This window comes from Daktulosphaira vitifoliae, unplaced genomic scaffold (genome assembly GCF_025091365.1).
Source record: "Daktulosphaira vitifoliae isolate Bord-2020 unplaced genomic scaffold, ASM2509136v1 Scaffold_4, whole genome shotgun sequence".
Taxonomy (NCBI): Eukaryota; Metazoa; Arthropoda; class Insecta; order Hemiptera; family Phylloxeridae; genus Daktulosphaira; species Daktulosphaira vitifoliae.
Window position 1 is genome coordinate 20,188,653 of NW_026099575.1, and position 15,456 is coordinate 20,204,108.

General features: G+C 25.0%; 2 protein-coding genes across 5 annotated transcripts in view; one reads left to right on the forward strand and one right to left on the reverse strand.

Annotated features, from left to right (window-relative positions):
- The window catches only part of LOC126903795 (SCY1-like protein 2), an 82,675-nt gene that overhangs the window by 5,113 nt on the left and 62,106 nt on the right, over positions 1 to 15,456 (forward strand). For all 4 annotated transcript variants that reach the window (XM_050682280.1, XM_050682282.1, XM_050682281.1 and 1 more), the window contains exon 2: positions 14,714 to 15,022. In XM_050682280.1, the coding sequence (XP_050538237.1) occupies positions 14,858 to 15,022 (165 nt within the window). In that variant the 5' untranslated portion in view covers positions 14,714 to 14,857. The remainder of the gene's footprint in view (positions 1 to 14,713; positions 15,023 to 15,456) is intronic.
- Positions 12,662 to 13,791, reverse strand: LOC126903796 (annexin B11-like). Its single transcript, XM_050682284.1, has 2 exons — positions 13,643 to 13,791; positions 12,662 to 13,558 (listed from the first exon to the last, which is right to left on the reverse strand). The coding sequence occupies exons 1-2, from the start codon at positions 13,655 to 13,657 to the stop codon at positions 12,767 to 12,769; spliced, it is 807 nt and encodes a 268-aa protein (XP_050538241.1). The 5' UTR covers positions 13,658 to 13,791; the 3' UTR covers positions 12,662 to 12,766.

Below are 15,456 nucleotides of genomic sequence, written 5' to 3' on the forward strand. Positions count from 1 at the left end.
TAAATAAAAAATTTTTTAACAATTAATAAAATTGATTAATTTTTAAAATATAACTTATAAAATAGGTCAGTTATTACATAGGTAAAATATTGGAAAATGAAAAACAGCAGTTTTTCTTAAAAAAAAAAACAAATTATTTTAGTAGTGTATTTAGAAATTTTACATAAAGTTCGGACAACTTTAAAATCGTATAGTAGTTGGAAGTTTTATCTCTCCGCTACCCCTTACTACTATGATTTTTTGTTTATTGTGGTTACAGACTTCAAAGAAATTTCCGTAAATAAGTCACTCAGTTAAAATAATTTGGTGTAAAGCTTACAATTAATTTAATTTCATTATTAGTCAATAAAAAGTAGGAAATTATCTTAACACTGTATTTTTTTCAACCATGATCTCTACATAAATTTAATACGATAAACAAATTATAACTATTTTTAAACATAATTAAAAATGTAACTTCTTATCTGATATTACCTAGTCATTCTGACTTATCAAATATAAAACACGTCTCTAATAGTTCCTCTCCATCTATCACACACTTCAAACACTTAGTTACAGTTTTAAAATATTTAATTGACTTTCGAAGAAACCAACACCAATTTTTCTTTGATAAAAAACATTTGAATTGATTTGAGTATTGTCAAAGCAAGCAATTATAAAAAAGTTACTTGTGCTGTTTAATTATATAAAGTTTTTGCTTTTAGTTATGGCTAATAACTCACGTGTGTTTTGTGTATATTTTATAGCGTATCATTACAGAGTTACTGTTAAAATAAAAGGATTTGAAAAAAGATATATGCGAGATCAAAAAAACTTTTTCCTACATTTTAAGGCTTTGGATTATTGGTTTAACTTTATAGTATTATTTTTTGCTCAGAATTTTTGTTAGCTTACTTTATTTTACAAGTGGTTGGTTTAAAAGTCTACAGTATTAAATCATTAATAAAATACTCGCTGACAAAGATCAGAAAAGGACGATTGGCGGCATTAAAAGTTTGATTTGTGAATACATTATTTAGCCTATTTCTAAAATATTTTTATTTTTATAGAAACGCCATTCAAAAAATATATATTTCAGGAAAAAAATAAATGCAACTTAGTTAGTTTTTCGCGGTGTTTTCAATTCACTTTGTAGTACAATGCGTAAAAATATTGTTGATAAATTTTCTAAAAAAGAGAACATATTTATTTACTTTTAACTTTGAAACAGCTAAAAGTTTGATGATTAGATGTTAAAACACATGTTTATACTGGAAAAACTACTGCAAAACGCATAAAACGATGCAGTCATTAATAAAAATATTGTGTTTATATTGATTTAAGTATGTGATTTCATAGCTAATACAAATTAATTGATTAGACAATGTTACACTATTTAAAAAATTTATTATTGTTGTAGGTTCTCTAAATGACCGCTATAAAATTAACAATAATTAATGAAATGGTTTAAAATCATAGTATTGATGTTTGGATAATAAAAATTAGTCTGTAGCAAACTTTGTGATAAAACAGTCTCGTTATTAATACAGTAATTGTGTTTTTTCTGTAAAATGTTTAGTATCGTAAAAAATGACTTTTTCATTTTTAAATCAAAATTTCATTTAACATCAAAATTTTTCATTTTCACAGCTAATTTTTATTCATCTATAAGATTAAAATGTGTTAAAAAAACTGATATCCTAAAAAATTATTATTCATTAAACAATTACTTTTATTTTGTTTTTATTCAAATTTCAACTAAGTAATTACCTTTGAGAGTTAAAATATAATCAGATTAACTACAGCTACTGAGAGCTTATATCTTTTACGTAAGATTAGACGTATGCTTTGGAATACTACTAATTATTAATAATCTACGTCCGGATTTTTAACAAAATGCATACTATTTAATAACCTAGCTAGAATAATTTTCATTAGATATGCGGTGTTTCGTAATGTGTATGTTTAAAAAACACATATGTGTGTATTTTATTGCATATTTCAATAAAAATTACTAAAAGTCACATATTTTCGTTTTACTGCATAAAAGCAGCATAAAAATTTAAAAAACTTTTTTTAGAAATTTTTCACGTGCATGTTTTAATGAAATAATTAAAAAAAGACACATCCATCATATTTTTCTTATCAAAAACTCGCCAGCACCCTCATAAGGTTGGGCTTAGATTTTTTCTCGTTTTACATTATTATAATTAAACTATAGGTTTAATAAATTTGTTAGCAAAAATGATCTGTTATTTTAACTTATTTACTTTTACGTTACATAAAAGAATAATTTTTTATTGAATATTTATGCCCTCATTTTTCAATATTCTTTGAATAAAAATCTAGGGCTTATTGATAACTAATCATGAAACTAACAGCACATGGACTAATTATTATGGATTATACAATTTCCTATAGCCAATATTCTTCTAAAATTAAATTTATCTGAGAAAATTGATTTTTAATTTTATTATTCATTAAAGATTTATTAGTTTTTTTTTTAGTATCGATTGTCTGTTAAAATAATGACCAGATAATATAATAATACTAAAACGGATTCTACTTTTAAACATCATTGATAAAAAATTAATATTTTTTGTAGTTTTAATTTCATGATTTTATTTGCGTTTAATAAAGAATGTCATTAAATATGTGTAATAGGTCAGCGCTATTACTTTAATGGAGTAATAGTTGGTATAGACCTATTAAAATATTTATGAAACATTTCTATGAACTGTCAACACCTCTTTTTATACATAATTATTTTGAGTAGTACTTTTTCATATTTACGCTCAATGAAACATAAATCTCACTCAGCTTGTTAACAACAAAAAGGTTTTTTCGAAGAAATACCTCTTTAAGTTGAAACCTGTAAAATATGATCTTTGTAAGTAAAAGATTTATAGAATAAATGAAACATACGTAGAATTTGAGTTTATAGTTAGTGGTAATATTTTTTTAAGAATTAATTTTAGGATAAATATTTTTTATTTATTTATAAAAAAATGAATCTAAGTTTAATTTTTAAATGAATGTATTTTGAAATTTTCTATACTAAAATATCCATCAAAGAGTCTTTAGTGTTTGTTTATTGTTATTTACACATTTGAAAATATACAATTTCATTATTAGATTCTCAATAGTGCGATGGAAATTAATGTCTTCAAAATAATGTCTAAGCTAAGTACAATAAACTAGTTGAACGGTTTTAAATTATAAACTTCAACTTATAACAGTGTAAAGGGTAACTGTGTAGTAATGGTATGTGACAAATAGTTTCACTATGTCATTAGTGTAGGCGAAGTCTAACGATGTGTATTATTGAATTCGGATGGTTAAATAAATAATGAGCGGTATAATTAGTACTACATTAAAATATTTATCCCCGACAAGTAACTCTAAACATTTAATCAAGATACAAAAACTAACTTAATTTAAGTTTTTTACATATTTCTACTTGTTCGATGTTGATTGATCCTACGTTTTCATATCACGTTTTTATCTTAATAAATTTTTACCGGATATAAAAAAACCAATCTTCACAAGTTATCAAATGTTTCTTTGAAATCGCGCAAATGCTTGCATTACAATCTATCTGCCTACGATAGAATTGATTTAAAGGGCCCAAGATTTTGCGCGGTTATCATCCTTTTTGCATTTGTTGAAAACTTATTAACCTTTTATAACTTTGGAAAAGAGGATTTATTGTGAAAATAGAGTTATTCGGCTTCAATATCTATTAATGATTTGTCTGACATTTCGGTAAATTGATATGTACATTTCCCTATAACCAAATTTACCGACCTTATCAATCTATCATAAGAGGATTTACTTAAAATTTATGAAAGAGTAATTATTCTTAACACTTTAAATAATTTGCAATTTAGATAAACTCTTAAATCAATGAAATAATATTATTAAAATAATCGCTTTCTTAATTATTAGTTTGTTTAAAAACCCAGAAATTAAAGTGATGTCAATTGATTAATACACTTCAATAAAGACAAGTTATTACTCTTTTATAAGGTCTACATTGAATGTTGAACAGAATTTCAATCATAATACTAACCAGTTAAAATAAAAAATGCGTTACACAAGAGAACATCTACAAGACTTATTTATTTTCGTCTTAGGTGTTTTTAAAACAATGTTGGTTTTCTTGTCCCCAAAGGAAAACTAGCTGCTGCAATATTATTGAGAAACATAGATTTAAAGATACGAACCTTTTACTTACTACATCAATTATTTGCTTACACTACCAATTTCGTTTTAGTTGATACACATCAAAGTTAAAAGTAATATATTCCCTTGCCAAAAAAATCAGCTAATTTTTCTAGGAATGATATGAAACCAATGAAATTATCGAATCGCGGTATCTTTAGTGCTAAAGAATACATTTTTGATAATTTATTTTATATTAAACTTTGTGTATACATGTTATTTTTAAAAATATGTAACAAAAATAAAAATTATCAATAGCCGTCATCAGCGATTACATTTAATGGCAATAGTTAAATTTTTTTAACAAGATTATTGATTCACCACATGTTTTCAATTTTTTAAAAGGAACAAAAAATGCAATCAGCTTTTAATGAATGCAGTTTATTCATCAAATATATCCTTTTAAAATTAAATTACACGCCTTATCTTTAATAGTAAGACTAATTTATTTATTTGATTATTAAAAATAATAATCATAAACTATTTTTTTATTTTTACTAATTAGTAGTACAGTTTGTTGTAACTACAATTATGTCCTTAATGTGATGTCTATTTATAACATTACAATTTTTATTGTAAAGTATTTTTTTTTAATTGTATCTGATATTAGTTATTTATATAATATTCATTATTACAAAAAATTAATGTTCCATAAAATAGTTAAGGTTATTAAAAAATATTGTTTATTAAAAATTATCTGTTCAAATTCACATTAATTTAGTTGTCACATTAATATAATATTTTTTACTACCAATCCATTTGTTTATTAGATTAATACACTATTAAATTTTAGTAGAAAATCAGTAAAAAAATATTGATTATAAATCAATGGAATACCTACAAAAATTATAGTGTGACCTGGATGAAAAAAGGGTCTTTTAAAGGTTATAATATTATTATTATATGTTTTAATGGAGTTCATTTCTTTATATAAAAATGAACTTTTACGGCTAATTCGCAAGGGTCATAAATCAGTCTTTTTATCAAGAATTATAGTTTGACATTTTTAATTTTATTCACTTATAAGTTACAATCCTAATATTAAATTTTATTTATAAAAAAAAACGTATAATGATGATTATTCAGCATGATTTAGATAAGTTATCAAAAGTTTAAAATGATTATTATTTATGTACTACGGAATTAATTTAAATTATTTTTCTTTAAAATATCTACCTCAGTTTTAAATATATACAAAATTTAATTAAGAGGAACACAATCTACAACACTTCTTACAAGTAAAAATAAGTAGTATTAATCTAAATATAAAAAAACTTCTATGAATAAAATAATCCTAAAAGATAAAAGTAAATGTTAAAATGTGAACGTTAAAATTGTCAAAAACACATTTATTGTTGTTATTTACATAAATTAAAACATTTATAAGGATAATACATTTTTTATAATTTTTGAAAATACTGTTTCTTTTGTTTTTAAGATCTTAAAATGTTTACCAAATTGTTTTTAGATATTTCGATAATTTACTGAATGATGTTTATTGAAAAAACAATTAACTAGAGACATTTTTATTGAAAAATTGTATTCCCTCAAAATATAGCCTTTAATTTGTTATTTAAAGAATTATTCAATCGATCAGTTATCGTTGACTATTTGAATTTTAGTAAATTGATATCTACTCCAATAATATTAATTATGTTAATACGCATTTTACTGTTGTCTCAATTAAATAGTGTAAATTTCCGAGTAATATTAATCAAATGCTGTTAATGGTATTAAAATCACAATTTCAACATCAGCTTATATTTTTAAGAATAGAATCGTTCCTTAAATATCTTAATGAAGGTGTCTGATTTTACTCTTTAGTAATTTATCCTTGTCGCATCTGTGGTGTTTTTGTGTTCCGCACAGCTGTACGTTTCCGATTTTATGATTTAATGAATACCCCTGCACACAAAATAACCGAATTGTTTTACGAGGGGGCTATATTATAAATTTTAAGCTTTAGTACAAGAGCTNATTATAAATTTTAAGCTTTAGTACAAGAGCCTTACTTCTATAGACATAATATTCACAAATAGAATCTTCTATTCATAACATACCATGAATATCTCCACAAACGGAGATTTGCTTAAAGCCCTCTGTTATTTTGCCCTAGTTAAAGGCAGTAAAGCAAATGTGTAGGACTATGAATTTTAAATTAAATTCATTTTTATTGTGATATTTCAAAACTAAAATTATTTTCAAAACTCTTATTTCAAATTTTTAAGTGTATTCTAACATGTCTGTCAATAGTATTGAAGAACAGCATTTATTACATTTTAAGAGACAAAAAGGAATAATTTAGTTTAAAAGTAAAAACGGGATGTTCAATAAAAACAACTATTTCTTTTGTTAAACCTCTAAAATAATATTTAGAACAACGAAAATAATAAATTCTGTACATATAAATTAACTAAACTGTATGTTTTGTCCGAGTAAAAAAATGTATTCATAAATTTATTTTTTATTATTGTATATAAACTATATTTATTATTAGTAACTGTTTTTGTAATAACTACAAATTATAAAGTAGAGTATACAGAGTGATTCTTTTAACACTAGTCACTTTCTCTTATGAAAAATGTCTCATTTATTTTTTGTAAATTTCTTTTTTGGCTGTTATCAGTTATTTATGTAACTTCATTTATCTCTCATAAAATATTTTTNCAGTTATTTATGTAACTTCATTTATCTCTCAAAAAAAATTTAGATGTTCATGCCTTATGTCTTATAGAGCTGTCAACTATATATATTTTTAATGGAAATATACATATACTACTAGCTTATAAAATAGAAAATGATCTAATTAAGAAAACGCATGCTCATATAACAACTTATGGACCAGTTTTACAGAAGTTATTATCAATTTAACTATAGACTGAAGATGAGGAGAGGGTGCTGTTATTTTTATATTCGACATTTCAAGTTACTCCTTCTTCTACCAGAGAATAAAAATTTTAAAATTTAACATTTTATAAACTAGTAATATATGCATATTACCATTAAAAATATATATAGTCGACACCTCTATAAGACATAAGTCATGAACATAAAAAATATTTTATAACAGATAAATGAAGTTACATTCATAACTGATAATAGCCAAAAATGAAATTTGCAAAAAAAATTGAGTAATTTTTCATTAGAGATATTGAGTGGCTAGTATTAAAATAATCACCTTATAAACAATATTTCTTGATTTTTGATTCTAATTAAATATATTCGTTATAATTGTTTTTACAACAACATTACAACTTATATTGGCACGTACACTGGTTCCTTTTTATTATGATAAGAAATTTGAGAAAATTGAATTTTTTCTGTTAACAACTTCTAAGATTTAATCGGAATTCAAGTTGGAATAATAGTTTACCATTGGCATGTTTTCGTTTTAGGTGGTACGTGCTTTTAAAGCTGTGTAACAGTACTATGTGTTTGATGTCAAACGTCATTTCCCAGATAATTTACTTATTTCAAACACATCAATGAATTAAAGGCCATAATAACTCTACCGAAGTACATAAAATAAAATGAATAGAAAAAAAACTATCAACATTTAGTGTAGTAATTATGTACTATTAAGTTTTTATCATAAAGCATTCATATTTTTAAATCTAAGAAACTTTATGAATTAATATCAAACGACACTGTGTAGTTTTACATTTTATTTGTCTAGTTTTATTAAATCATTTTCTTAGGAATATTAATAAGGAGACCATTAAGATTATGAAGGTGCCGACAAGTTAAGCCGATTATTTTAGCAAAATTTTGACGAGGTGATCAGTAATATTATCTTACTTATCGTAAAATTAACTGATAGAGACAGCTTAGTTAAGTGTTGAAAATACAGCGATATTGTTACAAACTTTCTTTTGCTCAAATTTCAGTAATCGGGTGAGTTTCGTTCTTTGAAATAAATACCGACTTGGCCACTTACCACTTTATTTAATGTTTGTTGCTTCTCCGTTCAAAAAACGAAGGTGTACCGTTATTTATGTGACCAACCAAGTCACATAACATTATGAAATATGATTCTAAATATAAAATTGGACACTTATAAATTAAAACTGCGCGAAACCACAAAATAAAGATGTTAAATTACCTTACGTGATCAATAAAAGCAGCGTAAAGAAACTATTGACTTTTATGTTTTATTACAAATTATACGTCTCCAAATATTTTAATGCCTAAAAAGCACTTTAAAAAATTAAAAAAAAAAACCAAACTTTAAAAGAATACCTGTGTGGAAAAAACAGTATGAACGCGGCATAGTTATGACAAGCATAGATGATATCTAACAATGATTAAAGTCCATATCATAAAAAACATTTCTGTGTAAATCTGTAATCTTTAATTTTGCGAAGGGTTTGTTTGATTATTTCAAAAACAACACCAATTCCTCAATTATATCTTGATTAAAAGTTGTATGATTTATAAGTATATTATATAAATAAATACTTATTATATAAAATTATATTAAATTTATTATGAAATTGATGTTTAATAATTTAGTACTGTAATATTACGAAAAAATGATAATAAGTTATAATTCGTCACATCAGTGGAAAATGTGTATCAAAATTGAAGGGGCAGTTTAGCGGTATTAACAGACATTTTTTTGAAAATGTATTTTATTGTATGAATAAACGTGTTAAAGTGTAATAAAATAATTATATCTGTCTTAAATTAGTTTTGATTCAAGATTAATTAAATAATAAATTGTTAAAGTTTTTATTTATAGAATTTACCATTATTATTTAATTACAAAGATAGTATTCCTGAATCATCAAAATTGTTAGTTCATACTATTGACCACTTCAATTGTAATTATAGATTTATAAAAAATAAAAGAAAGTTAAAATTCTTAATTCGATTATTCTGATTTTCGTAAGTTAGAGTGAAGTGAGGGATAAATAATTAAACAAAAATTCAAGTAAAAATTTGTAAAAACACGAATAACTTTGATTTTTTACATAAAAATAATATTTTTTGTTTAACTTTGGAGGTCATTTCTTTTATTTGTAGAAGGAAATTGAAATGATAAATTGGTTAATCATAAGTTTATTATAGTTTTAAGTTTTAATACTTTGACAAATTATAACTAATTAGGTTTATGGAAAACATAAAAAAAATGACCTAGAAAATTATCACAAAATGTATACGAGAAAAAAAAGCTAACAAAAAATATTTTAATTAAAAAACTAATTGTTCACTGAAAAAAAAAACTTGTTGCTATAACATCTTAGGAATAATACAAATGTCTTATTTTTTTCGATAAATGGATCCTACACAATATTCCCTTTAATGTGCTTCGAATTAAAAAAAATCTGCTACGATATAAACATATTTAATATATTTTTTATTATTTGTAAAATACTGTCATAATATTTAAATTTAAATTCCATTTTATATATATCAGATTTAATCGAACCATTAAAACTCATCAAAAATTAAAAATTGATACTATTATAGGACAAAAAGAAATTACTTCTAAAAATCAAATAACAATCAACATTTTCACTTTATAGGGGTAAAATTTTCATTTGTAAATGTCATAGCATATATTCAATCAAGTTCATAATATAAAAAAATGCCTTTGAGATTATTTTGATACTTAGGAAAATCATTTTAAAATTTGCACAGCTTTTAATTCTCAAAGTAAAGTTTGAAAAGTAAATGAAGTTTTAGCTCTATTGAATAAAGCTTTTTATATTATGTTTCAAATATATTTTTAAATATGTCATTTAAAAGTTTTTATAATTTTGAATTATTATTCATAAAATTTAAGTTTAACTTAAGTACATATACAGAGTAATCGGTTTATCTTATACTACTCGATTACTCTCACAATAACTACAATATCGGCAAAAAAATGTATTTCTTTGTCACGTATATTTCTTGATTTTTCAGCTATAAATTACTTTTAACAATCATCCCTTATAATATATAGTAGTGTAAACTTTATTTTTTTTTAATTATTGTGTACATAATTATATAACGGTTTAGTTAAGAAAATGACTAATCGATAACAACATCTGGACTAGTACTTCGGAAGTTAGTCTCACTTTTATAACTAGGTAGGAGGAAGAGTAACTTAAAGAAATGTCTAATATAAAAATAGCAGCACCCACTCATTACCTACAGTCATGACTTTAAATTGTTAATAACTTCTGAAATACTTGTTCAAAAGTTGTTATCGATCAGTCGTTTTCTTCATTACAACATTATCTATTTAATAAACAAGTTAGTTATTTAGATTGTCATTTGAAAATAAAAGTCTACACCCCTATAATATATTAAAGATGATTTCAAAAAGTAATTTATAGCTGAAAAATCAATAAATATACGTTACAAAAAAAAACAAAAAATTTTTTCCCGTTATTTTTTTTAACTGATCACCACGTATAGTTTATAAGTTTTTTCGATTTCATTCACATTAATAATTTTGGCAGTTTTTAGTATTCCGTGTAATGAAGGTCATTGACACAATATTATACGCCCTATTCATTTAATTAATAGTTTTTGGATATTTCCTTGTAATAAATTTATATATTTTTACTTTATAGGCGTAACTTTAATATCAATTTTTATCAATTATTTAGATTTTAAATTTTATATTCTATTTAATACTTAAAAAATCATAAAAAAAAAAATATATATATATATATAAATATTAACAGAATAATGGTTATTAAATATTCAACAATTTAAAATGGGGATATAAGGTCATTTTTTATACAAATATATAACGAACGTTGTTTTGACTCGAGAGAGATAAGTATACACATGACAAAAAAAAAATAATTTGTAATAAAAAATTCTTATTTCTGCATTAACAGTTCGAGTAGTTAAACAGTTAGACAGTTGGACAGTTCGAGTATTTCTTTTTAGGTCACTGCTCATGACAAGTTAGTTTTTACCTAAGTAATTTTTCTTAATGTTAAGCAATAATCTAGTATGAATAAAAAAATATAATTCAGTTTTAACTAGATTTTTTTAGATAGTAGTAAAACGGAAATGTTATTTTTTACATCTCATGTCTTACAGAAAATTAATAAGCTGAATTTTTGATATTGAATATAGAAATCAAGAAAAATACTTACATTTGGGCATTTTACATGTAGTACCTATTTTTCAGATTCTTGTAGAAATTAAAAAATAAAAATGGTATTTCTATATTATAACTAACTACATTGTTCTATTTAGGTATTAAATGTACTACACACATTTATAACATCAATTAGTGGTCAAATGTTTTATTCAAACATATTTTAATACGTGGTACTATATAATTTCACATCAATTAATATTGAGTATATTATGTACCAAAATATTTTTCATTCGCACACTTGATACTTAAGTATAATTTCTCAAATACGTAATTAATTACATCAGAGAAAATATATAAAAATAATGTGTTAAGCTTGTAGCCTCCATGTTGAAACTCTAAAACTCAGGACAATGTATCAATTATAATTATAAAAAACATTTAAGATAAAATTTGGTATAAGATAGTAAACCATATTTTTGAAAGGTAATATTTATTTTGATTAATTTAAATAGACAAAAAAGTTGACCTTAATATAAGAATTTTTATTTGATTTGAATCAAATATAATTATCAAAAATTAATCTCTTTCGAACACTTAATTTTTCATCGTGAAAATTATAACCTTTAAAAATTATTCATTAATGAATATTATTAAATGTCAAATAAGTATTACAAATATGCAAAAACATTAAATAAAGTAAATATAATGTATTATTTATTATATTTGAATCCGAATCGTTTTATAAATTATTCATCAGACAGTTTGTTTCTAGTAAATTGTTTGCTACTTTGCAAAATGTATTATATATTAAAGCAATCGAATAACAAAGTCTCTAAGTACTCAAACTCAATTTACCCTATTCGACATAGTTAAATTCACTGACAAAAATGTTTGAAATATATTAATATCTTTATTATTTCCAATAAAAAAGTTTATGTAACTAAATTAAACCAAAATTTGCATTTTGTAAACGTAAAATTATAATAAACACTATTGTTTATTAATTAATAATAAATTATTTTATTGGAAGAATACATTCAAAAAAACACCAACAAAATATTTTTTTCTATAAATTATTCTATAAAACTACGAAAAAAATATTTAGTATAGAGTAATTTTATCAGAATGAAGAAAATTCACTTTTTTTAATATATGAAAAACAACTGTTTTAAATAATTTCTGATTTTACTCTTTATTTGCAAATTCAATTTTACATTTTTATCGGAGCAATGTACTGTACTAACTATTATAAACCTCAAAAAATAGGTAAATTAAAATTATTCTTTTTTTACTAAATTTTATTTATTAAACAATATGTACAATATAATAACGTTTATAAAACATTATACATACTTTCAAAGTCAGTTTTAATGAATAAGTTTCATTGAGACAAAATTAAATGAGAAGTTTAAAAATTAAATTGGTAACTGATATCTTGTTTGGAAATATGTTTAAGTTATATGCAAAAATATATTTTTTTTATTATTTTAAGTAACTAAAACGATTCGAAGTTTACTTCTTGTAAAGAGCTAAGTGAGATAATCCGTGACTGTGTCCACTAGCATAACCAAGGGAAGAGTATCCCAAAGATGAACTGTGTGGCCATGAGTTCCATGATGAACCATGTGGCCATGAGTTCCATGATGAACCATGTGGCCATGAACCCCATGATGATCCGTAAGTAGAGTAGCCGGACAATGGAGCGGCGTAGGAGGTGGCTAAAACTGGAGTATGGACTGGGGTAATGACTGGAGTAGGTACGGAATATGGTACGGCTTGTTTAATTTCTACAGGATATGGATGAGCTACTGGGTATGGCACAGCACGATTTACTTCAACTGCTACGGGGTGTGGTACGCTGACTGGGACGGCGCGGGGAACTTCGACTGGGTATGGTTTGTTGACGGTGACTGGGACTGGGTGAGGTTCGTGGACTGGAACGGCCCTTGGGACTTCTACGGGTACTGGGTGTGGAACGGAGACTGGAACGTGACGGGTGACTGGAACGGCATATGGTTGTGGAACGGAAACTTGTTCAATGTGATCAGAGGAGCTGATTTTGGTGGGCACGTGATGGCCGAGACCGTATTCAGAGCCTAGACTGTAGGCAGAAGCGATTCCAGAAGATATGGCTGGAGCTCCCCAACCATATCCGCTCCAGGAAGATCCACCTAATCCCCAAGAGTCATCGGAGAGACCGGCGTAACCCAAGTTGTAGCTCCTCTTGGTGTTAGTTTTCTTATCAGTCTTAGCTTCTTCAGCAGCTAAGCAGTGGCTGATTAAAGCCAATCCAAAGACACAAGCCTGCAAATAAAATAAAATCGTTTTACTACCCTCGAATTTTCGACGATATTTAAAATGTATTAAATTTAGTAAAAATAATTTTACTTTAAAAAATTTCATTTTTATGATGATTTTGTTTTGTGTATCTTCAAGCTGATCATACAAGCGACTGATATCAAGAACAAATTCGCATGTCCTTTTTATAATCCTACGGAAAGACGTCAGGAAATGTTTCTGATTTTTTTGTTTGCTCCCCCTTAATTCTAAAATCATTAATGGCGGGCATACAGATGGCACTTTCTCCTTGATATGAATATTAGCGTCTCTTGTTATTGCATCATAATTGGATGATCAATATAGATTAACCAGTTTGGTTAATTTGTTGAATATATTACGGATAAGTCGCTCGGTCTCATCGCAAAAATGATGTAACTGCTACTTTTAAACTTGGACATGGTCAAAATTACACTGATCGTGTTTTACATCATTTACATTATTCACGTGTTAATGAAATGTTAAGGTGAAGTCCTAATATATAACTATTGGAAACTGATTTATCATAATGGTTAAATGTGTTAGTAATATATTACCCATGAACTTCTGAATGTTTTGTACCTTAACACAATTACAAAATAAGACTAATACAATGAAAATTTAAAATCAAGTTAAAATTAATATATTTTGATCGCATATGAACTATTGAACGTTTTTGTTTAGTCACTTATAACGTCAAAGCTATTCATGATACGTGATATGATTCATAATTGATAATAATTGAACTCGAAAGAGTTTATGTTATGAACACTATCAAGTTCCAAAAAGTTTATAAAATACAATAATATACACACATCGGTAAAGTAAAAAAGTTGTGTGTAGTATTAGCAATTTTTTTTTTATTTGTTATAGGCATTTTACAAAGTAAGTTTACATTTATACAATATCTATATAGGTACTCATCTGATATTGTATACATTAGAAATGGAATAAATATCCGAACCTGACCTCTGTGTAATAGTGTAAAATTGTATTATTATTCCTACGTATTGACACTGTTTATATTTAAATTTCAATTTAAGAGTTCTTTGATTTCCTATTGTTAACTAGTTTATATTGAATTCTCAATTTATTTTTGGAATAAACATGAATATAATTGATAAATTTTTAAACTTGTTTCAGTGAAAAACTATATCAGTTTCGATAACAATACAATTGTACAGCTACAATTGTTTTCTAAATTTCTACACAATATCCAACAAAATAGGTTGGTCAGATTTTAGACGAGGCAGCAGTCTGCCATCGGCGCCATCAACCACCGGCACCATGTTCTCAAAATTAAAATCGGGTACGTCGTCGGTTGGCCAAGGCGCCCAAATATTGGCAACAAACAATATCATAAACTTATTCGAAGTTGGCAAATTAGTTTGTTCAGCTGGACCAGAACTCATATGGAAAGTCTACGAGGGCTTTCGAAAACCAGATGGCAAAGTATGTAAATAATCTTTTTGTTTAATTTTTAATTAATATTTCAGTATATATATATATATAAATGAGTTCGATTAATAACTATAAAAGATTAAACAAATTTCATAATACAACTATGCGTTTTAAATATTTTATCACAAAAATAAAATATTGATTTAGTATCGTATCCATATTTATGAGTTTCGTTATTAATATATATATATATTTTTTATTTATTTATCCGTGAGTATTATTAATAAACGAATTTTTTTACATTTTCATAATATTTGTTAAATAGCTAAAATAATAATAGTTCTTAGTTCGTTAAATATTGATGTTATGGAAACACACATAATAAGTTAGATAAATAGTGACCCAATTAAGTCTTCTAATATGCTATCTTGTTGAACATTTTGTAAAGAATAAAAGTAATTTCTACTAGACAATACTCCGTAGAA